General features: G+C 36.2%; 1 protein-coding gene across 1 annotated transcript in view; it reads right to left on the reverse strand.

Annotated features, from left to right (window-relative positions):
- LOC128985675 (serine/threonine-protein phosphatase 4 regulatory subunit 3) overlaps nucleotides 1-25,394 on the reverse strand; it is an 81,491-nt gene that overhangs the window by 16,934 nt on the left and 39,163 nt on the right. Inside the window, exons 6-10 of the mRNA XM_054405447.1 lie at nucleotides 13,781-13,874; nucleotides 12,594-12,774; nucleotides 5,436-5,585; nucleotides 3,755-3,919; nucleotides 2,941-3,133 (exon numbers count right to left, since the gene is read on the reverse strand). Of these exons, the coding sequence (XP_054261422.1) occupies nucleotides 2,941-3,133; nucleotides 3,755-3,919; nucleotides 5,436-5,585; nucleotides 12,594-12,774; nucleotides 13,781-13,874 (783 nt within the window). The remainder of the gene's footprint in view (nucleotides 1-2,940; nucleotides 3,134-3,754; nucleotides 3,920-5,435; nucleotides 5,586-12,593; nucleotides 12,775-13,780; nucleotides 13,875-25,394) is intronic.

The raw sequence follows: 25,394 nt of genomic DNA on the forward strand, positions 1-25,394 counted from the left end.
ATCACTCCCCCGATCAAAGTAAAGTTATCATAATCTTCCTCGATGATAGCTTAATTCAAATAATTTCCCGCGGTCGTCATCATCAAGCAATATTGTTGGACATCATCATCCCGCAGTCACGGAAACATCATTGTTTGCATGCGCAATCACGGAAACGTCATGGTCGTCTTCCGCAGTCACGGAAATGTCATCGTCGTCTTCCACGATCACGGAAACATCGTCGTCGTCTCCCGCCGTCATGGAAACGTCATTGTCTCCACCCGCGATCACGGAAACGTCATCGTCGTCTCCCTCGGTCACGGAACCGTCATCATCGTTTCCCGCAGTCAAGGAATTGTCATCGTCTGAATGCGCGATCACAGAAACGTCATCGTCGTCTCCCGCGGTCACAAAAACGTCATCGTCGTCTCCCGCGGTCACGAAAACGTCATCGTCAACTCCCGCGGACACGGAAACGTCGTCATCGTCTCCCGCGGTTACGAATACGTCATCGTTGTCTCCCGTGGTCACGGAAACGTCGTCATCGTCTCCCACAGTTACGTCATTGTCATCTCCCTCTCCCGCGGTCGCGGCGAAAAATTCCCGGTTGAATACAAAATTCACGCATAATTCCCGGTTAAAAAAAAATCACGCATAATTCCCGGTTTTCCCGGTCGGTGGACACCCTGTAACAGCTAATTTGAACCAAGCAGCAACAAAAAGCTGTGAGAACTTTACTTCTTTCTATTGTTTAGGTGAAGTGTTAGAACGTAGATGTGTACCAATACACCATATTGTGGTTATTGAATTATGATTTTCCTCTGACTTCTAGCGTGCCATCCCCCCCTGAGTAGATCCGCATAACTGAATTAGGCTATGTGTTAAAATCATAAACGTATGGATAGGTCAATATGCACATCTAATTAAAGGTCTTTATTGGCAGAATACAATGCCACAAATTTGAGCACAAAAGAACAACTGAGTCAAAAATGAGAGCCCTTCAAAGATTCAAAATGGCAGATTCAAGATATCTTTGAACGGCATTTTCAACTCGGGTATTCTGTATTCGGTTATCCGTTTGAGTTCAAATTGCGGCATTATATTCTACTAATTAAGACCTTTAAAATGAGGGTCACAACATGGGTCTTTACGTTTAAGAATTTTTAGTTTCCCCCTTTCTACTTTTAAAGGGGGAGGGGGTAAAATTTTGATTTCTTGCAAAAAGGTAGAAAAGTCGCCATATAAAATGATATGTTGAAGTTGCAAAATTTTATCTTACGCTGTTTAATTTTTTTTGGGTGTGTTAAGACTCTTTCAACACCCTGTATATATACACATATATAAAAATTAAACGAATAGTGATTTTGGCCTCTAGGGAAATCAAAATGAAAAAGTATATCGGTGCCAGCTTCAGGTCTTACCGTGCCACCTACGGTAATAGCTACTTCCCTATAGGGAAATTCACCACACTACACTGTTTTAACAAACTTCCCACGCAAGGATTTAGTCCAGGAAAACAGCTGTTTGCCGCCGGCTTAATCAAATGGGGTTTCATTACGTACTACTGTACTGTAATGAGTTTTTACCGGACACCAACCAGCTGATTATATTTGACAACAGGTAGTAAAAAACAAAAACCTAACCTCTCTTAGAGGTGGTGTGTAGTGATTGGTATTCCTTCAGTCGGTGGGGATAGGGCCTATATAAGGATTTTGTACAGATTTTAACCCTTTGCGGTTGAATGGTGAATATAGGTCGCTGCCCGCCATTTTCCCGACTGCTCAAAAATGGCAACCTATACTCACAACAACAAAATTATCTTTCCCGTCGAATGGCGAGTGTAGGTCGCCGGGCGCCATTTTCCTCATTGCTGGAATGAAAAACTATGCTCGTCGAAAAACAAAAAAAATTTGACCTCAAAGGGTTGGATTAAAATTACAAAAAACTGTTCAAAAAAATTTTATTATAGTAAGTTAAGTGTTTTTATGTCACAGTTATATACTTAAAATGACAAATAAACATTTAATTTCATTTTTAGCGAATTTCCCATTTAGGGAATAAGCTATTACTGTAGTACTCATGGTAAGAACTGGACCCGGGACCGATTTACTTTTTGTTTTGAGGTCCCTAGAGGCCAAAAACACCATCCGTTTAAATTCATATATATATATATTTATATATAGCCTATATATTTATATATAGCCTATATATTTATACATAGCCTATATATTTATACATAGCCTATATATTTATACATAGCCTATATATGTCCGTTAGCACAATAACACGAGCAAAAATGATCCGATTTTTATGAAATTTGGTATAAACGTGTAAACCTACATTTATTCTAACGAGTTCGCGAACCAGCATGATTGGACTATGGGAACGGGGGTTTATGGGGGGTTTTATGGGGTAAAAAAAGGTTTTTCCCATTTTTGACCCTAAAAAAACAAAATTTCACAATTACTTTCCAAACCATGCGTAGAGCTTAAAGAAACAAATAATTTAGTATATTGAAGCGTTATTATGCGCCTAAGGGTTACGGAGAAAATTAAAAAAAATGTAATTTTAAAATTCCAATGTTATTCTTATGGAGAATAAGTCAACTGTTGTAGTTTGCTTGTTTACGGAACATATTTTGATTGAATTTGTAATATACACTCATTTCTTACTAAACTATTAACATTTTACATTAAAAAACACTTTTTTACCCTCCCTGTTGCAGCAAACCTAAGTACTCGTTAAACTAATTCTATTTAAATAGGGAATAAATGTGATATCTTTAAGGAGGCATTTTAGTGTAAATCCAATCAGGCTAATGGAAATTCGCTTAGTCTGCAGGTTTGCTGCGGCGGGGGTATTATTTCATTTAATCAGAATAAAAGTTTTATTAGTTACATGCAAATTAAATTTACTAGTTTTTCAAATTCACTGAAAGTACAAAGTAATAGGTTTATTTACCTATTAACAGATGTATACTGTGTTTATAGAAGTAGTTGAGGAAGTCAGTTTTCTCAGTTTTGTTGATAGTAGCTAGCATGTTTTCAGGATCAATGAGTATCCTGAGGATCCCCATCAGTTGTACAGCTCTTCCCAGCTCAGGGTCAGTGTCACAAATCATTTGTTCGATAATTACATTCAGCAAAACCAACTCCTGAAACACATTCAACGTGGATAAGCTGTAAGATTTTACTATAGAAATTAGTGATACGTGTTAAAACTAGGAATGTGTTGATACCATTCGAATTGAAACCTAGCAATCGAATCGCGCATTACTAGTCTAGTCTAGTTAGTTAGTCTGTTCTCCTTACGCTCTGATCAGTGTTATCACAACAACCAACAGAACTCTTTCTCATGTTGGAACAAATGCATCATTTTCATTTAAGAAACAAATGGTTGTGGCAACACTGGACTTTAAATAAGAAGTAAACAAGGCAATCATTCAATTCTGTGGTTTACATTGCAGAATGCAGACAACTGTATGTTAAGCATCTTTGTTTAAACCGGACCGGAGCATAATCTCACTCATCTCTAACATTTCGTTCTTGGCCTGGGATCTTGATGTCGGTAGGCTTGCGAATCTTGGAATCCTATTATTTGAATCTCGAATCTGAATCTTTTCTTGAGATTCGGATTCGACTCATCCCTAGTCAAGTACCGTACTCCATCATGTCTGCTTTGACTAGATTTGTTAATCTAAATCACTCTATACTAAAACAATCAAATTGGAAATAATCAACAAAAGTACAGCAACCATGAGGGGTGCAGGACTTACTTCATCGTTGTTCGTTGATGTCTGCTGGAGAGTGTATTCTCTCACAACTGAAGGTGAGAACTCAACTATGTACGTGAGGATGTCAATTGAAGCAGTCTTTGTCTGAGTGTCTTCTGATGACAGAGTGATCTCCAATGATGGTAGAATCCCCAGTGAAGAAAGTGTCTACCCAAAACAAAATCACACACTAACATCAACACAAACAAACTTTACTACAAAACTAACGTAGGTACTAAACTTTTAAATTTAAATTGTTAATATAACTAAGGATTTTAACTCTCCAATTTTCAAAAATGAATCCCAATCATTTTAAAGCTTTGATACAGATTAACACGTTGACTGCGCGTGCCGACTTTAGTCGGCGTCACCAGCGCTCCCAGGTGGCGCGCGCCGACTAAAGTCGGCACCAGACCAACAGAAATATATTGAGTCAGTGTGAGCTTAGCCTCAGACGGAGACATTATAATCGTTGCCAGCCTGCCAGCTTAGAATGCGAGCTTTACTTTGGTGTAGGTTGGTACTAAAATTTCCCGTAAAATCCTGTCTGGCAATGCTTTTGTCCCGGTTTCGGGGATTTTTTCTCTTCAACCCACATTACAAAGACACTGGATACGGATCCATGCAGTGCTGCTACCTTTGGGTGTTTCAGTGAACTACATCCACTCTCGGGGTAACGCAGCACAGTCACCACTGCTCTTTTGTGATTCGTCAGACTGAAATATTTGAATGCCAATTGCGTTCGCTGATTCGGTTGCACGCCGGGGCTTCGCCCGCCACTGGGGAGCGCCTGTAAAGTCGGCTCAGTCGGCGCAGTCAACGTGTTAATATTAATTAAATGGTAAATTAGGCCTATACTTTGAAAAATAAACTTGTTAATTAGCATAAGCGTTTCTCTGAAATGCACTCACTATTATAAAGATGGTTCTTGCTTAGTGTTTTCATTGACTTTGATAACACAACTTAAATATCTTCATAACAAGACCCTCAACAATAAAAGGATCTCAGTAACACAATTAATTTACCTAATCCCTTTGAGAGATTTCTTTTCAGGGTTAGCACATCTGTTAGCAGGGGATGCCCTGAGGGAAGGACAGCGGCGCACTAGCACCACTAGGATTTTAGGGGGATTTATTTTACATATTGCAATTGAAGTTTCTTGTAAGTAGCCCTAAACTGTGAGGGAATATATAGATATTGCCGGGATCACAGAAGGTGATAATGATATCTTCGTAGTCGTATGCTCTAAAATGTCTGATATTTGCCCTCAATTTCGCCTTTATCACAGGAGAGGATCTAGATAGGACCGCGGTCATGATTATTGTTATAACACGACAATATGATGGTCATGTAATTTACCGCTGTTTCTGTTTCACAGAAAGATAATTACATTTTCTTTCAGCGGCTACCTGGTCTTGCATTTGTCTGTATGGATATTCAATAATTTCTGGTTTGGGTGGAGACGTCCTTCCAAATTCTCTTTTAAGACTATGGTCATTTCACAAATTCAAAATTGCCCAAATATTGTAACTATTTCATCGCTCCAATAATTTTGTATTGGAAAACAAATGTATCTTTTCAATAAATATTTGTAATTTTGGTTTTGGTGTGGGAAGAGAGCAAGGGACGAAAACAAAAAGCAATGTCACATTAATGCCAATACTTTTAAGAGTATTGCTAGTACCTTGTAGAATGTTTCTTTTCCTTGTGGCTGAAGGTTTTGTGAAAAGTTGCAGTATTCCTTTAAAAATAATACCAGGTCTCTTCTTTTTGAATCAGGTGTTGCTTCATCTGTTAGCTGGTGAAACAGATCATTTAAAAACCTTTCGTCTTCCTGCAATGTAAAGATAAATTAAGTTATGATATAATTAATAAGCTACTAAATTCAATGAAATCAATAAACATAGCAGAACTTGATGTCACAAAATGTTTTTAAAATTCCTACTAATGAGGCATGACTGGGTGATAAGCACTCTGACCTTAATTGACCATTTTTTTATAAATTTCGCTACATCCTAAACTACAATTGTCAACTTTAAATTAGGTAGGAACCAAATCCGAGTTACTGTAGACACTTGAGGGGTCAACAGAGGTCTAACACAAGCAGCAAACAAACCTTTAGGATTGTCTAAATGTTGTGTATTACATTTCACTTTGGTTGTAACATTTGACTATAAAAACATTTTACACAATTCATAGATGTTGCAAAATTGTGGTTTTATTTAACTGGTTGTTTGCTTGGGGGTGGACTAATGATGCTTCTAGGTTTCAAATGAGACAACACTCAAATCAATTAAGGTGTAAAAACTCAGACCCAATAAAACCCTAAACTTATCCTAGAACGAAGATTGAGCGATTCAAAATAAAGGTAATTCATTTGCGCACAGCTAATTACAATGATTTCAAATTGAGACACAGCTTTGACGTTGAAATCACACAGCCTATAGTACTTGTTCACCATCGCATTGATTGATTGTTGTGTACACACAAACTCTAATGTAAGTTAACTGTAGGGATTGAGGGGCCCTGAAATTTAAAGATTGAAATTAAACCGCAATCTGCCACATTGATTAATCCTGAAATTTTAAGACATTTTCAGGAAAAATATATTTTTAATCTTTGGGCAGGAGTACATTCAATTTTGTATTTTCTTGGGACATGATTTTTCCTAACCGCCAGCAATTTTGTGGTCATTGCAAGACACAAAAAACCAAGAGAGAAATATTTGTTAGAGTTCACACAATCAAAACACTGTTAGGGCATGGAAATTTTGACTGTTAAAACATTATAAAAGAAAATTAAGAGATATCGCACATAGACTATTTTATGTTAGACAACCATCTGGACCGTCAGACTAGTGTTTTGCAAAGTATTGTACTGATTCTGGTATCATGTACCTCATGGCAACAGCTCATACAAAGTCAGGCAGCCAGTTGTTGTCTTTTCATAACGAAATATGGTGCTGATATAGGCATAAATTTGATCGTTTCCTTAATCTTACTAAAATTATAAATCTGAAAGTTTGTGAGTTTGTGTGTGTGTTTGTGTGTGTGTTTGTATGTGTGTTGCTCAATCACACATAAACTACTGGACGGATTGGGCTGAAATTTGGCATGATGATAGCTCACATTCCCAATTAACATTAAGGCATATTTTTATCTCAAAAATCCTTTTGGGCTCCGCCCCAGTGGCTATATAGTTCCCCATGTTAATCTTATACTGGACGGATTGGGCTGAAATTTGGCATGATGATAGCTCACATTCCCAATTAACATTAAGGCATATTTTTATCTCATAAATCCTTTTGGGCTCCGCCCCAGTGGCTATGTAGTTCCCCATGTTAATCTTATGAGTATTCATATTTAAAGGGAATTAAAGAATTTAGTCAGCTGTTTCAACTTTACAAGTTGGTTCTATAATATGCAATAGCATTAAAACGTTATAAGGTTTCCCAACAAGGTGCAGCACTATTATTATTTTGTTTTTGCATATATGACAACAGCTAATTTGAACTAAGCAGCAACAAAAAGCTGTGATACACAATGAGAACTGTCAAAGTAAGATTGTTTACAGTTAGGTTTGAGTTTTTAATTTAATGTATAATTTGTGATATTGTGCGAATGTTTGATAATTTTTTTTCTTCTATTGTTTAGGCGCAGTGGTAGAACATTATGGGAATGGTAGATGTGTTATACTATATCAAACCGTAAATCTATGAAGCAAATTTTATCAAACTGTGTCCTCCCCCCATTGCAAACGCAAAGCTTGAGTATAACTGCAATAAGCATTTTATACTTATATATGCCAAACCCCGTACGAAGGACGGGTGCTCTGCTAGTATTTAATATTAATAGGGTGGACCGATGCTTCTAGGTATCAAATGAGGCGACTCTCAAACCGATTATGATTTTCATAACCAGTGTTAAGTTACCCAAAAATAGTTTTGGCATATTGAAGAGATTGAATTTTTTAACTTGAGTTTTGTACGAATATAAGATTTTACTATTTTAAGATACAAAAATATGTCCAAAACAGAACTCAACAAAAGAAATATTTTGTCAGCATTAGAATTGTTCAACCACGTTCTATGAGTACAATATTTCAATCTTGGGTACTTTTCCAAATAACAGGGTGTCTAGTTTATTTCCACTTTAAAATTCAAGACTAATTCCAGACTTTTCAAGACTAGTTTTTTTTCAACAAATAGTGAGTGTCGATACCAAATGTATCAATTCTCGTTTCTTGATACTGACAACAATTTTTATTTATAGTTTAACCAAATTTTCTAAATAATTTGGTTCTACTACACACACCCTATAAAGTATTATTAAGATAATGGTTTTTAAGTAAAGACAAAATGCAGCAATGAAAAATTCTAGCCAGCAAATTAAGGTTTTTTTTTTATCATGATATCTTCTGCTATAGGACGTGTAGACATCATCATTGACTACCACAGTCACGGAAACGCCATCACCATTATCCGCGATCGCGGAAAAGTTATGAAACATTTCTCACGGCCGTGAAGACATCATCTGTCAAGCGGTCACAGAAAAGTCATTGTCGTCGCCCGCGATCGTGGCAAAATTGTGATCATTTCCCGCAACCGTGTAGATATCATCATAGGCTCCCACGGTCATGGAAACGTCATCGTCGTCTCTCGCGGTCACCGAAACGTTATCGTCGTCTCCCCCGATTCCGGAAACGTCATCGTCGTCGTTTGCGATCGCAGCATAATCGTGAACATCTCCCGCGGCCGTGTAGACATCATCATCATCATTGTCTTTGAAAATTTCCGACTTTGATATCAAAATAAAGACTAAATCCCGACTTTTCAAGACCATTTTGAAATTCAATACTAATTCCCGGCTTTCCCGATTACTAGACACCCTGAAATAAGAATGATTAATAGCTCGAAGGACAGTCAAGTTTGTTGGTTTTCACCTTGTACCCAAGCAGCTGTTAATTGACCTGGGTGGGAGGCAGGAGGGAGACTACAACAAGCCTGTGATTGTACGATCAGTAAACAAGACAACAGGTTGTGCGAATCCTATGCAAGTTGTCTCAATTGTCAGGTTCCAAGTTTGTGCAAGTTCATCACTCTTTGCAAGAACTTTTTACTGAATATTTAAAAAATATTAATTACATGGGAAGAAAAATTCTGTAAAAAATCAAGCAGGATATAAAAAATCCTGTAGGCCTACACGATCCCCAAATAAAAGTACAATACTGTCCATCTCTGGGGGTAAGGTCAGCAAAAATTAAGTTAATTAGTAGGGATGGACAAGATTGGATTTTTAGTTTGAGACGAGACGAGATTTTTTATTTCTCATAAAATTTCGAGACCAGATTGAGACGGGATTCCCCTTCTCATACACAACGGGAAATGCACGTTCAAAATTTTTACCTGATTTTGTAACATTGTTAGATGACTGTTTAAATACAAAAATAATGATAATAGGCAAGAATATTTACAATCTTTTATTAAAAAACATCAGCATAACATTTTTTTTATTAATCACGCCTAACTTATTAAAAATGCCTACGATTAGGAAACATAGTGATATCAGTTAGGATAGAGTTCAACTTATCCTAAAATAAAATAAATCATAAAATAAAAGCAATATTAATTTATATAAAATAGTTAGGTACTTGTTTTGACTTTTTATAGTAATAAAACATTCCTCACACTGCGTACACTTAACAAAACTTCTCAAATGTTATTAAAGTAATATTATTAAAATAATTAAAGTAATATTTACATTTAAAGAATTAATTCAATAAGAACGCCTTCGCAAAGGAAACGCAACTACAACACGCTCATGTACTGCGGGTATTGCATAGACTTTCTGCAGGCGTTTTTTCTTTTTTTTTTTTTTTCTTTTTTCTTGTCTTGATAAAAATCTCAGCCAAAAAGAAATCTCATCTTTAAAATTTCCCGAAGTTTCAAGACTTGACCATCCCCATTAATTAGTTAGTTTAATAAACTTGTAAACAGTGTTTCTAATAGAGGTGTGCAAATATCCGAAATTTTGGGTCGGTTTCGTTTCGGTTCGGATATCTGTAGGCCTAACCGAACCGAGCCCAAATTTGATATCCGACACTATCCGTTATATATCTGTCATTAGACTGTATATAATGACGTTTGAGACTAAAGCCAAAATGCTCAAATAAGGTTTCTTATTATCATCATTAGTTTCTCACGACGTAATAAATTTCAACACCACTCGTTCCCATCGACGCGAAGTTACATTGGTCGTTGAGTCATCGTCTATGACACAAAACTAAAACATTCATATCGTCGCCGTGGAAAAAACCGAATCAACAAATAAATACAGCAATGACAATCGATATACCACGTACCATACAGTACCGCATTACGATCAATCGAGAACAAGACAGTTCACTATAAATAGACACATTAAACATTCGAAAAGAGTTTAGTTATGATAAATATTATCAATCAAAGTACAGTAACGCCAAACACTAAATTTTTATCTCGTGCTTATTATTTCCTTTCTCGAGTATTACTTTTGTCTAGCTTAAATTATCCGTGAGCTCGAAGACAAAGCCGTATGATGCAATACCAAAATCTCATTCAGTTGTTTATCGGCTGTTCATTCATTTGCTTTTACTTTAGGATTCGATTTATCTAGAACCAACAGAGATAAAGCAGAAAAGAACTACTGTCCGAGGTCAAGTGAAAGTCAATTCGTGTAAGTTGATTGTTACTAGGAGCGCTATGCTACGACGCCATTACATATGTCACTAGTCAACCATTATTTATGTGCCACTGCAAGACAATAATAACACGATGCTACAACTGTTAAAAGTTTGACTGCCGTTCCAGACACTTGAATCCACTAGTAATGTTTTCCTTTGCTTGTCTATTAGCTCTTTAACATCACAATTCACAACATCTGGGCCCTAATTTCGACAATGTTCGTTCCGTTTCGATCAGTGTTTCAATGCGCAAGATTTATATCCCGAAAATGGGAATTTTAGACTTTGAGTGTGAAAAGGGAATCAGAATTTGCTGCTTTCTATATATAAACATATTATTGGTTGGATAATTGTTTACGACAGTGTTATTGCAAGATGTAAGCGTCATTTAAATAGTCTTTTCCTAAACATGATATTACGTCAAAAAGGTAACACCGGATAAACCGGAAAAAGTCAAGCGGAATAAAGTGGGATTAAAGTGCAGTGGGACCTTAAAGTGGGATAAAACGGTATTCTCTTGACCGGTTGACCCAGTGAGTGGGATTTTTATTTGGTCGTGAGGACTGTAGATTGAAACCGTTTGGTAACACAACACAACTCAACAACTGTGAAATATCGCGATAGGGGTTGTCTGACTGTCTGTTAATTACTGCTTTAGCTTACATAAAACTGTAACTCATTGATGTCCGGTTTATTCTTCAGATTAAAACAATGAAATAAATTTTGTTTTGGATTGGAACTGGAACTGCGAGTTGTTTGGTTTGACATTGGAAAATGTCAAAATATAACCTCAACAATTGACGAGTTATGTTTAGTTTGAAATAAAAATGGATACATCAACAAAGAAAACAAAGAGTGCAATATGGGAATATTTTAGAAAACTTGACGACGGTGAAAAAGAAAAAGGCTAAATGTACTTATTGCAAAATTGTGCTCAAGGCACTGTAGGTCATACGTGTTATATTTGTTGAACGTTAATTTGTCAAATGCGATTTTTTAACTGTAAAAATAATTCATTGCAACTTAATTCATGTGTCCGGAGCACTAAAGATAACTGATTGCAGATTAAGTTAAATAGCTAGGCCCAATGGTGTAAGTCACACCCTTGTTATCCGTAACAAAGCCCTTACTTTCCATATGTTTTTTACTGTCCAAACAAATTTAAATAACTTAAATAAATCTTGAAAATCTACAAAATATAAATTAGGCCCTTGGTCATTAATCTATTTATGTCTACAGTATTTATTCCCCTACAGTACCAAAATTATCTCAATTAATGTCATTGTTATGACATTTATTTACATTTGTTTAGCCTACAGTGAAAACAAAAACAAGTAGGCTAGGCCTAGGACTATTTTAAACCATTTGTATTTTTAATACGGTTTAGTATTTATATATTTTTACATATTGGAAAGGAGTGTAAGTTATGTAGGATACTAAGCATACTTTACAATAGGCCTAAGCTTATTATCAATGACAAATTATTTTTTTTTTTTTAAGGCTAACTTGATGTAAGGCTAACTTGAGACCTTGATTGAATGTAAGAAGAAATGTCTAACCTGCATGTAAGAAGAAATGTAAGATGTAATTGCAACATTTGTGGTCTAGGGACATAAAAAAAACAGATAAAAACACATTCCAGGTAAATAAGTTTAATGCACCATACAGTAAAGTAATTTTGATCCGATCAATTATATTTCTTTAATGTTATGATATATAAAAATGACATTAACTTTATTAACCTTGCTATTAATTTATTAAATCAGCGAACCATCCAAATCCAAAATTATCTGAATCCGAAGCTATTGTAATCCGATCGGAGCCATAACTATCCGATCTAAATCCGATCTCAAACTTCACTATCCGCACACCTTTAGTTTCTAAACTTCAGTTTAGCCAATATTTAAATATCAAGATGTATTACCATAAACATCACTGCATGCCATTGTTACTTTTGTACTACAGTATTGGTAATTATTGGTATTACAGTTGACTTGATCTTAAGCATAAGAAGCTTTTTAATTGAGCTTATGTGGGTTAGTTCAATCTACACAACTTAACCACTTCTCATTATAGCCTTGTTTAACTTATGTCTCGGGTAACTTGTTCAACTCTAGCTCACCTGAATTAAAGTTACAATTTCAACTTTGTTAAAGAAAATAAAACTGGACAGTGTGGAAAGCATGTTGTCTTCAAAGACAGAAGGAGTTGGCAGGACGACGTCTTGAATGTACTGAACACGATATGTCTGATGTATCTTGGCCAACAATTCAGGATTGGTCATTGGTATCACCTCCTTAAACCTGTAAACAAAAGTTGGCATCAAATTGTGACCAACCAAACCATTAGAACATTAGTTACTATTTGTTTTATTGTACATTTATGAATGTTATACTGGGCAGCACAGTGTTTAAAGTGTTTGTCTTCCAATAATATTGATTGCAAATTTTATTCTGAGTAGGATTGTATCTGGGGTCACCTGTTGGTGATAGGCTATTCAGTAAAGCCTTCTAACAAAAAGTTGAACTAAATTAGTACTGGTACCAAGATTGGAGTTTGGGCTGTCATTATAAAGAAAAGGTATTTAATGGCATTCGTTTTAACCAACACATGTGTAACCTACAGCACAAGTAAAATACATAACTAGCCTATGAGTAGAAATCGTTTGCCAAAATTATGTGAAAAATTATCTTGCAAGCAATGTGGAAAGCAATATTAAGATATGCCAAAGTTTTGGGAGATGATTATGATTTCCCTAGATTACAACAGATGTTGCCACAATCACATTTCAAATATTTCGGTAATTTTTAATTTCAGTTTACAAACATAACTAATGTAAGTGAATAAACAAACAAAGTAACTTGGCATACAGGGATGGATCTACATATCTGACACTCCACTTATAATGACTATTCTAAGTGTACCATGACATGACACACTTTGTAGGAGGAAAGGGCACTGTAACTTTTTAGGTGTAACTGGCCATAGCCTCGTTCTTTCAGATGAAAGTGTTCCTTTTTAGGTTGTATGTTGGTATATATGTCCACATTTGCCTTTCTTTTATATTATCAATATCAACAGTGATAGGACTCAAGTGGACAACTTAATTTGTTTCCTGAAAAGATGAGTAATGATTTAATGCCCTGCAAACTACTATTGAAACTTCTGACAAGAAGGCCTATTCTAAAAACATATTAGTCGATATTGCAATTATATGGCTAGTGGAATTAAGTCTATTTAATAAAGATATTTTATTAATATACTTTAATACTTTACTTTGAAATAAGGAACCATACAAAAGTATTTTACCTGGAACAATTTTTCAGGTACTGTCGATGACGTTTTGGTGCTGGTAGACTTGGATCATATTCCAAACATCCGACAACATCAAATATTGTGTCATCTAAAACAAAAATATCCAATGCAATCAGTCTTACAAATTGCTTTTTATCACTGCAGGATTGTACAAGCAGTTATCTTGGACAATATTTTTGTAATACAATTATTGTAAAATTGATAAAACAATAGTTTAACTTCTTTGGTATCCAACTAGGAAGGTTTAACTTAAATGTTTTTGGTACATTTTTACCAGGGGGCTATATCATAGTAAATGAAGAAAGTATAGTTTAGTTACCATCAAAATTTTTGGGTTTGGGTTTTGAAAGGATATATTAATTTTGGGGACCCAAAACAATAGTTTTGAAGTGATGTCTGTCTGTGTCTGTGTATATGTGTGAACGTGTACAGAGCTACAGACCACACCTATAGTCCGATTTTGATGAAATTTTGGTATGTGGGTTAATTCATGGTAGTATCTCCAGGTGTTTTATTTACTTTTTTGAAATTCTATTTTTAATAGCAAATTTCCCATAAAATAGCAGACAAATCAATCTTTTTTTTATGGCCCAGTATGTTATAGTCCTTCAAATTCTGAACAAAATGGTACCACTCCCATTGCTGTAAATTATGGTTATTGTAACTTATATTCTTTTCCCATTAAAACCCTATACCTAATATAACAGAAAATCTCCATTTTGAAAAAAAAAACACTTTTGACTAAAATGTGTAGGTTTTGGTCCTCATAATTCTAAAGAAATTAGTGCAACCCACCATTGCTGGAAAAATCACAATTCAAAAGTTATTGCAACATTTGTGATTTTCCTTAGAAAATATCAAAGTTACTCCCACCGCATACCCATGATGAAGGTTAGAAAGTATGTGTTAGATTGCTGATACCATTTATTAATAATGTGCAACAATCAAATAATTTTTTTTTTTTTTGTCCTAAGGACGCTAGGCACGAGCCTGGGATTGTTTTTCACATTACTTCAGGCTAGACCTAGGGGTTGCGGCATTATCACTTAGATAAAATCCATTGGTGACTTGGCGGGGATCGAACCCGGGACCTCAGGGACTGAAGTCCCGCGCTCTAACCACTACGCCAGCTCGCTCCCCAACAATCAAATAATAGGTGTACTTTGTTTTAAACATAGTAACTAATTGGATAATGAAATTGTAGCTAAAAGTATTATATCAACATACTACTGTCACCTGCAGACTAAGCATATTTCAAGTAACTATTTTGATTTTGTTGTTCACGAAATTATAATCTATTATCTAGTACCTAGTTTTGCTGATATTTTAATCCAACAGTTTCACAATCAAAAGAAATTAACTACAAAAATGAACATTGATCCAATGAGTGCTCAATTTTCTGGAATCAGGCAAACAATAAACTTGATAGAATTGATGATAACATTTTACTCTATATTGAAATGTGAATTTGCAAAACATTATGAAAGATAAACCCACAAACAAGCAATCATTAAATTATTTACTTTACCCATATCTCGTCCTCTTGTGTTTTATTCCCTAGATGATTTTATAAATTAATTTAATATTAGTTAGATTCAATTATTACTCTTACATGAGCAATGTTTGTTTGTACAGTATGTTTGTATTGCATGTATGCTTGTACAAAATCCCAAAAAGGGCTTTGACAATTTCCTTCAAATATTAATTTATTTCTGTCCTAAAAACGTGGTTGACGACAGCCACTACTTCAGGTAAATTTGTAGTTTGCTTCACAACTCATTTGAAAACTTAACAAAATTTAACATTAGCCTTATGTTGCCAAGTAATGTTGGTTGAACAAAATAACAAGGAAAAAGTAAACAAAAGACTTGTAACATGTGTTTATAACAAGCCATTCACAGTCACAGAGCATAGAATAAATATAGTCGCCACTCCTATACCAGTAGTGAAGCCGATTTCCGCCATCTTGGTAAGAGAGTCAGGCTCGGAACTTTGAAAACACGGCGTCATTACCACTGTGTTATTCTATGCTACTTTATGAATTAGATGAAGCTACCGCTCCGAGGATACGTATAGAACTATCCCCCCTTCGATATTGACCTAGGACTCTGCCCCGCAGGCTTTCAAAGTTCTGAGGTGGGAGTTTTAAAAGTAAATATTGATTGGTGATTTCCATGGTAACAATATAATGGTTTGAATGTAAACTAGTGTACCTGTTGCTCGAATTCAAGCAATTGCTAAGTATTACAGGTGTTATTTTAAAACGAATAACAGTCATAATTTCTGATGACTTAGAATATTCAACTCGAAGATTATGGAAATACTCAAGATGTACATAACAGATCGATATAATCAACATTTATTGTAAATAGTGTTTTCTCCAAATAGCCTTACTCAATAGGTTTCCAGACACATTAGGTGGCCAAAAGCCTAACAGCACGACTCCCTTCCCCATACCGCCCTGAGCGATAGGGATCATTGAGATTCACTCTAACCTTTTCTCTCCCCTTGGTGGGCAAGTTTTCAACCCTTTTCTTTCTTAGATCTTGTTTGTTTATTTTTTAAATTTAAAAGTCTGTATTTATACCTGGTTTTTCCTAATTCCATAGCTACTTTTCTACACGTCTCAAATTGTTTCCCTGTCACTCATCATGTTTTATTTTCTCATCTTTAGACCTCTCTTATCCAAGACTTGTTCCTGTTCTCTAATATTTGTCTCCTGAAGTGAACAATTTATAAATACGTGACTCGTGGTTTTTATTTCTCCACATCTACATACTTCCTCTTCGACCATGTGAAATCTTCACAAATTCACCTTGAAATTGTCCATGTCCTGTGAAAAACTGCGTTTCATAATGGCCCTTCTCACAATCTTGTTCCAGTCTCTTTCTGATAGGTATATATCCGAACGTTTAACTTAAAAACCTTAACATAAAACACTCTGCTCCCAACGCATTTGGAACTCATCTAATATCTCCTCTCTTCTGTTTCCGATGTAGTCCTACCCGCCTCCTTGTCTTCCAAAATCAACAGCTTATGCAGCGATTATCCAGCAGTCCTACATTGAATGTAAAATCTTCAGGCGGCTGTTGGAGAGCACACTGAAACCCAACACGGAAGGGTGCTTGCTGTATTCGGCTATCAACGACAATAGTATTATTTGTATTTCGTTAGCGTCTACCAGTTTAAGTTCGTCGGCCTCCTCCTATTGGCCGTCCTGGTCAACGTCTTAAAGTCTCCATTATGTCGAACGGTTTTTTGGTTATGTTTTGATTTTGTGCAAAATTTTAGTATAACCAGCTGTTTTAAATATTAGTGTCAATTTCAAAGTATTCATCTGTTCAAATGTAAACAAACATTTTCTCCCTAAGAAAAACATGGGATCTTTGAAGACCACCACTCCAAAACAATTATGGCAAAAATATGCCTTGCGTATTAAATATATAGATGCCGACCGGGCCGGCCTCCATCTCGGTATGAGAAGCCTGCTTCACTCCAAACGGCAAGTGCCGCCTCTATATTTATTCTATGCTCTGTGTTCACAGTATACTAGCAAATTAAAATGTACAGTACAAAGGGAAACACATCAGGTGTTACTATTGAGCAAAGATTACACTGAAGATTACTCGATATAGGGAAAAATAGTTTTGATCAAATACTGATTATTATACTTGGCTCTCTCCTACTAAATCTTAACCTCTTGACTCCCGAGTAAGCTAGGTCATGCTACTTTCCCAGCCCGGGTATGTTTTGCTAATTTTCAGATCTTTTTAAAAAAAATTGTTAAAAATTAAAAAACTAAGATACCCTAACATATATTTTTTTGGTTCAGAACAAACTGAAGAACAATAAAATAGCAAACTAAATTTATAAAATATTGAATAAAAAAAGTTTTTGGTAAAAAAAGTCAAAATTTATAAATTTTTACAAAATGTTTTAAACTAGACTATCATAAAAATTATTTTATTCTTCAAATAAAACTCTTACTCATTATATATATTTTGTAGTGATGGTCGAATCCGGATATCGGACTACCGGATCCGATTTTTTTAGTAACACAAAGCTGTCTGTATCCATGTAAGAGACCGATTTCCCCCGATTTGTTTACTAACACAAAGCTGTCTGTATCACTGTACAACCCTGATTTTTTTACTAACACAAAGAAGTCTGTATCACTGTACAACCCCGATTTTTCTACTAACACTAAGACGTCTGTATCACTGTACAACCCCGATTTGTTTACTAACACAAAGCTGTACCACTGTACAACCCCGATTTTTTTACTAACACAAAGGAGTCTGTATCACTATACAACCCCGATTTGTTTACTAACACAAAGCTGTCTGTAACACTGTACAACCCCGATTTTTTTACTAACACAAAGCTGTCTGAATCCATGTACAAGACCGTTTTTTCCCTCAAGTGTTTGTCTGTTAATGCAAATAACTTATATGGCAAGGCCATGTCTCGGTGTTTGTATCTAGATGCAAATAAATTGTATGGCAAGGCCATGTCTCAGTGTTTGCCTCTTGATGCAAATAATTTATATGGCACGGCCATGTCTCAGTGTTTGTCTCTTGATGCAAATAACTTATATGGCAAGGCCATGTCTCAGTGTTTGTCTTAGGATGCAAATAACATATATGGCAAGGCCATGTCTCAGTGTTTGTCTTTGGATGCAAATAACTTATATGCCAAGGGCATGTCTCAGTGTTTGTCTCTTGGTGCAAATAACTTATATGGCGAGGCCATGACTCAGTGTTTATCTCTTGATGCAAATAACATATATGTCAATGGCATGTATCTTTCCGAACCAAATCCAACCCGATTTTTCACATATATGCACATCTCTACTTTTTAGTTTTGTACCTGGATGATAAGCTAACAACCTCTAATCTCGTCTCGAAAATATCCCGTTAGTATTTCAATCCTGCTCAATGCTTCGAGATAAAAAAAATCTCGAAGTTTTGGGCCTTGTCTATCACTATAAAATACCCTGTGTCTGTGTACAAGAAGATTATCTCTGTATATACAGGGTGAATAAAAAGTCAAGACTCCCCCATCTAATATTTTACTAAGTTAGAACACAGTATAGACTTCTTGTACACAGACACGGGTATTTTACTTGTAGAACTTCACATACCCGGCTATCAGTACTGTGGACCTGGAACGAATATAAAAAAGAGATGAACAAGAGGTGATCCAGGCATAAATAAATTGGATGCTGCATGCAAAAACCACGATATAGCATACTAAAGATCGAACTATAGTAAAATATACACGGATACCCTTTTGGTCGTCGTGCAAATTTAGGGCATTTTATGATTTTGAAAATTATTAGTGTCCTCAAAAATGAGGGATTATGGGCTCAACTGGAGATAACTCTATATATAAGACATATTAACCTTTAAACATTACCAATTTAATTTTAAACAATATGATTTAAATTGGCATTCTGTTAATTACGTTTTTTTAACCCGCCCTTATGACAGTGTGTATCTGGATCCGGATCTTCGGATCCGGATCCAAATTTTTCAAGATCTGGATCCGGTACCAACATTTTCTTGGATCCGCCCATCACTAATATTTTGTAGAGAATTTATTTTCCTACATAGAAACATATAATTCATGTACTAATTGTGTCATCATATGAAATATAGTCACCACTTACCCGGGAATCAAGTTTTGAGGTTATACCAACATCATACACTGTTAGGTCTAACCCTTCATCACCATCACTGCACTGAATACTAATATTGTCATCGAAATCGTCATAATAATCCACTCCCTACTTATCACTCAACCTTTCATCATCTAAGTATTAACTAATTTCATTATCTTGAAGAGAACACGACGTTCCGACACGATTATTCATTGTTTTAAAACAAACTAGCAACATACATAATTGCACAACACACAACAAAACTCCAGCTGAGTTCTAACTTCTAAACATCGCAGCAGTGATGCATGTCAAGCTAGCGCAAAACAAAATATACCACGAGAATCAGCGTTTTTCCCCGAATAGAATGGTGCCAAACACGGCATATTATTCTTCTTCCTGCAGCCGTAGTTAGCGCGGCAAATTCAAACTGCACGCGGACGCGTATACGCGCCCGTCGGTTCCCAGCGGGGCTACTGTACGGACGCGTATACGCGCCCGTGGGATTCAAGAGGTTAATCCCCGAAGTACTGAAGCAATTTTTAGCCTACTTTGGTTTGGCAGGGAAATAAATCATACTAATATTATAAATGTGAAAGTTTGTGTGTTTGTTTGTTCTGGGTTCAATCATGCATTAACTACTGGTCGGATTGGGCTGAAATTTGGCATGATGATAGTTCACATCCCCGATTAACATATAGGCATATTCTTATCTCTAAAATCTTTTCGGGCTCCGCCCCAGTGGCTCTGTAGTTTCCCATGTTAACCTTATGACTATCCATAACTTATTTTATATGAATTAAAGAATTTTGTCAGCTGTTTCAACTAAACAAGTTGGTTCTATGATATTCAATAGTTTTAAAAAGTTATAAGTTTTGCCAAAAGGGTGGAGAACTATTAATTTTTAAATTTCTTTGCATTTATGATAACATCTAGATTGAACTTAGCAACAACAAAAAGCTGTGATAGACAATGAGGACTGTCAAAGTAGGATTGTTTACAGTTAAGTTTATGTTTTTAATTTAATTTTAATAAATACAAAATTTGTAATATTGTTTACTTTTTTCTGTTGTTTAGGTGCAGTGGTTACGGCTATGTTGGTTTTGTTATACTATATCACGTATGTAGGATTATTATTATCAGCTGAGTTATAAAGTTATGAATCATCTGCCATTTGGTTTGTTTACATTATGTTTTGTTCTTGAAAATAAATAGTATTGATTTAGTTTACTTAAAATGAGTTTTAATAATTAATTATTCTATATTGGCGACGAGAAAATGCCTAGGAAAACAGACCAGTCTTAGTATAAGAGTGTAATTGACTGTAGTAACATGTCTTGCATACAAGATAGAATGAGCAGATTTTCATTTAAAGAATATAATAGTGAACAATTGTGGGAAGACTACATAGCTAGATTTGAGTTGACCTGCAGAGTTAAAGGACTGGGTGGTGCTAACACAGAAGAACAAGCGGCTCGGCGAGATCTTCTATTGGCAAATATCGGAGAGGAGCACCTCAGGGCACTGTCGGACCAGATGTATCCAAGGGCCTGGGAGGAGTGCACCTACGACGAAGTCAAAGAGGAAGCCAACCGGTTGTTCAAGCCTACAAGGACCCTTTTTGCAACAAGGTTTGAGTTTGAAAGATCAATAAGAAAAGATGGTGATACATTTATTTTGTTTTATAACAGATTGAAGTCTTTGGCTAGAAGTTGTAAATATGGAGATAGCTTAGATGAACGAGTACGAGATAGGTTTGCAGTAGGAAGCAACTGCCCAGAATTTGAAGTTGAAGTCAGACAAAGATGGCCCGAGGGAGTTGATAACCGAGGTGAGCGTGTTAAGTCAACAGTAGTACTAGAGTTAGCTCAATCTATGGAACGCGCGAGAGAAGAAGTTTCCAAACATTCGTGTAAAAATGAGATTTTCAAAGTAAGTGACAGTAAGGAAAATAGGAAACCAGAGGTACAGAAATCTACTGGTTTTAATAGATGTTATAGATGTGGGTTTACACATGACCCTAGTGAAGATAGGTGTCCTGCTGTTTCTGCTGTGTGCAAGAAATGTTCAAAGAAAGGCCACTTCGCAAGAATGTGCAAAAGTAAAAATAATTTTCTCAAGAGAACAGACGGTAATTTGAGAAAAGTAGATGATTCTTGTGATCAAACTTACGATGATGAGTGTAGTTCTAAAATTGATGTTAGCGGAACACAAATTAGGTCAGTTAAGAGTAAGGTTCCCAGAGCTACAATAGATGTAGAATTGAATGGGTATAATGTTAGAATGGAGTTTGATTCCGGGACTCGGGTAAGTGCTATAAGTTTGTCTCTTTGGGATAAGATCAATCCAAGTGGCGAATCTCTCAAAAAGACGTCTGATGTCATCACTGGCTACGGAAAAAATAAGCTGGAAGTCATGGGTAAGACTTTTGTGGACGTTACTTTACGTAATCGTACTAAGCGATTGCCGGTTATTGTATTACTAGAAGATGATGTTCCATTATTTGGGTTGCCGTGGAGTGTAGCTTTCAATCTTAATTTGCCTAGGGAAGTAAGGGTTAGGCGTATTGACAATGGAAAGACAAATAGTAAAGAGACAGGTAAGAATGAAGAAAGTGTTAGAAAAACGTTACAAAAAGAAGTTGAGGCATTAACTCAGGAGTTTTCAGAACTCTTTCGTGATGAGCTAGGAACGATATCTGACTCTAATGAAGTTATTCATCTAAAAAGTGGAACAAAACCTGTATCTTTCGGGGCACGACGAGTTCCATTTCCCTTAAGGGAGGCAGTGGAGCGAGAATTACAGCGATTAGTACAGGAAGGAGTTTTGGAAGCAGTGGACCCTTCCGAAACACCGATAGAATGGAGTACCCCAACAGTCAACGTAGATAAGGGTGGAGGTAGAGTCAGGATCTGTGGCGATTTTCGTACAACCTTGAATCCAAACATCGTTCCGGAAAGACACCTCTTGCCAACCTTTGATGACTTGACTTCCAAATTAACTGACGGAAAGATATTTTCAGTCATAGATCTTCGAGACGCGTACTTGCAAATGAAAGTACACCCTGAGTCACAAAAGTACCTTACAATAGCAACTCATGTAGGCTACTTTCGCTACAAAAGGTTGCCTTTTGGTCTTTCCTCGAGTCCGGCAAAATTTCAAAGGTACATGGAAAGTTTACTAAAAGGACTTAATGTCGGAGTTCTACTTGATGATATAATCATTTCTAGTAAGGATAAGACCACCCATATAACCACTCTTAGAGAAGTTTTGAGGCGGCTAGAATCAAGTGGAATAAGAGCAAAACTGTCAAAATGTAAGTTTTTTGAGAAATCTGTAAAGTATTTAGGCCATACAATAGATGGGAATGGTATTCATCCCTCCGAAGACAAAGTTGAAACCATAAGACACGCACCAAGGCCAAGAAACGTGAAAGAATTACGAGCTTTTCTAGGGGCGCTAAATTTTTACAAAAGGTATATACCTAATCTTCATGCGATCGCTTCGAACTTGCATAAGCTGACTGGTACGAAGACTAAATGGAAATGGACTGACACAGAACAAAGTACGTTCGACAAGTTGAAGAATATCCTGTCATTGGAGAAGACATTAGTTCCATACGACATATCAAAGCCGATCATTGTTGAATGTGATGCTTGTGAACAAGGGGTTGGCACAGTGCTGTTACATTTGATGCCGGATGGAACGGAAAGGCCAGTAATGTACGCCTCAAGGACACTAATGGAAGCAGAAAAAAGGTATGCTACAGTTGACAAGGAAGCACTGGCGTTAGTTTTTGCCGTGAAGAAGTTTAGACAATACCTCAGTGGAAGACATTTCAAGGTGAGAACGGACCACAAGCCACTTGAAAGAATATTTGGAATGCATCGAGATCTTACCAAAGTAGTTAACAACCGTTTGGTCCGTTGGGCTTTGTATTTAATGGAGTATGATTTTGAGATCCAGTACATCAAGGGACAGGATAATTGTTTGGCTGATTTTTTATCTCGGTTTTCACTCAAGACACAAGAAGTATTGGATCCAGATGAGAGAGAGATTCGAGCATTAGTTCAGGAGAAAATTGACGTAGTTTATCCAAATCATGAACTTGTACTGGAGTATAAGAAAGATCCAAATATGAAGAAACTTATAGACTACCTGGAACATGGTTGGCCAAAAGATACAGGAAACTTACCACCATCCATGAAACCATATTGGAATAAGAGAGAAGAGCTGACATTAGAAAACGGCATAATCATGCGATTAGGAAGAATTGTGGTGCCACAGATTTTGAGGGAAAATGTATTGAAAGAACTCCACAAAGGACATCCTGGAATAGAGGCCATGAGATCCCTATCAAGGTATTATGTTTGGTGGCCTAATCTGAATAAGGATGTTGAGGTTTATGTCCGTAGATGCCACCCTTGCCAGAGTAACCGATCATTTGACACAGAAGTACCTCTATATCCTTGGAATGTGCCAAGTGATCCTTGGGAGCGAATTCATATTGACTTCGCAGGTCCATTCGACAACCGATTCTGGTTAGTAGGAATCGATGCGTACTCAAAATGGGTTGAGATCGAAGTTATGGACCGTACGACAACTGCTGCTCTTGTAAATAGATTAAGGACTTGGTTTTCGAGGTATGGTGTTCCTAAAAAAATTGTATCGGATAATGGCACCCCCTTCACATCTCATGAGTTTAAGAGTTTTTGTAAGGACAATAACATATGTCATGTTACATCTGCGCCGTATCATCCAAAAACCAATGGTTTAGTGGAGAGGATTATCAGAACCTTCAAGAGTCGATATAGTGCTTGCAAACAAGAAGGTCTCAGTTCATCACTTGCACTTTTACAAGTGTTGCTTGCTTATCGAAATACCCCACAAAAGACCACAGGACAACCACCATCAGTCCTTTTCTATGGTAGAAGATTACCAACAGCTTTGGATAGGTGGAGGTATAATAGCAGAGAGAGAATAGAAAATCAAGTGTGGCGACAGAAGTACTACCACGACTTAAAATCCAAACAAAAGGAGTTTTCTGCTAAACAAGAAGTGTGGGTTCAAAATGAAACGAAGAAGGGCTGGAGACCAGGAACAGTACAAGAAAGGACGGGAGAGCTATCATACACCGTTTTAGTAGGGGGAGATATAAAGAGAAAACACGCTGACCAGCTGAGAGCAAGAGAAGGTGCAACTGATCCACCTCAATGGAAAATGCAAATGGAACCTGAAAATGATGATGTACATAGTTTCGGAAACTCAGCCTAAATTGAGTGGGGAGAAATGTAGGATTATTATTATCAGCCGAGTTATAAAGTTATGAATCATCTGCCATTTGGTTTGTTTACATTATGTTTTGTTCTCGAAAATAAATAGTATTGATTTAGTTTACTTAAAATGAGTTTTAATAATTAATTATTCTATAACGTAAATTTAAAGAAGCAAATTATCTCAAACCGTGTCCTCCCCCATTGCAAACGCCAGGTGAAAATTTCCATCATAATAAATTGAAATTCCCCTGAAACTTACATAATAAAAGTCAAAATTAATTGTAAATAAAGCGTGAGTTTCCTTTACATTGCTTTTTAATCTAAATAAACTATACCGAACCATGGCTCGGTCTTAAGGTACTGTACTGATTTAAAAAAGAAGAAATTTAGCACTTAAGGTGACTTATTATTTGTTAGTAAGGTAGTATTGACAAGTCCTATGTTTGTATATGTCCTTATCAAAATTTTTTTAACTTTATATGACGAATAAAAATGTTATTTCATAAGGATTAACATGGTAGAAAACTTTCAGTAAAACACATAGACAAATTAGGTCCCCGACACTGTCCGCAACATTGTTAGAGTGGAAACAAACGAAAAATTGCTGTGGGTCAACACTGTTGCCGAAAATTCGTGTTTCGGAGTTGAAATAGCAAAAATGTTAGCAACTGTG

Source organism: Macrosteles quadrilineatus, unplaced genomic scaffold (genome assembly GCF_028750875.1).
Source record: "Macrosteles quadrilineatus isolate MER2022 unplaced genomic scaffold, UCM_ALF_1.0 Scaffold_1__1_contigs__length_201487025, whole genome shotgun sequence".
In the NCBI taxonomy this organism is placed as follows: domain Eukaryota; kingdom Metazoa; phylum Arthropoda; class Insecta; order Hemiptera; family Cicadellidae; genus Macrosteles; species Macrosteles quadrilineatus.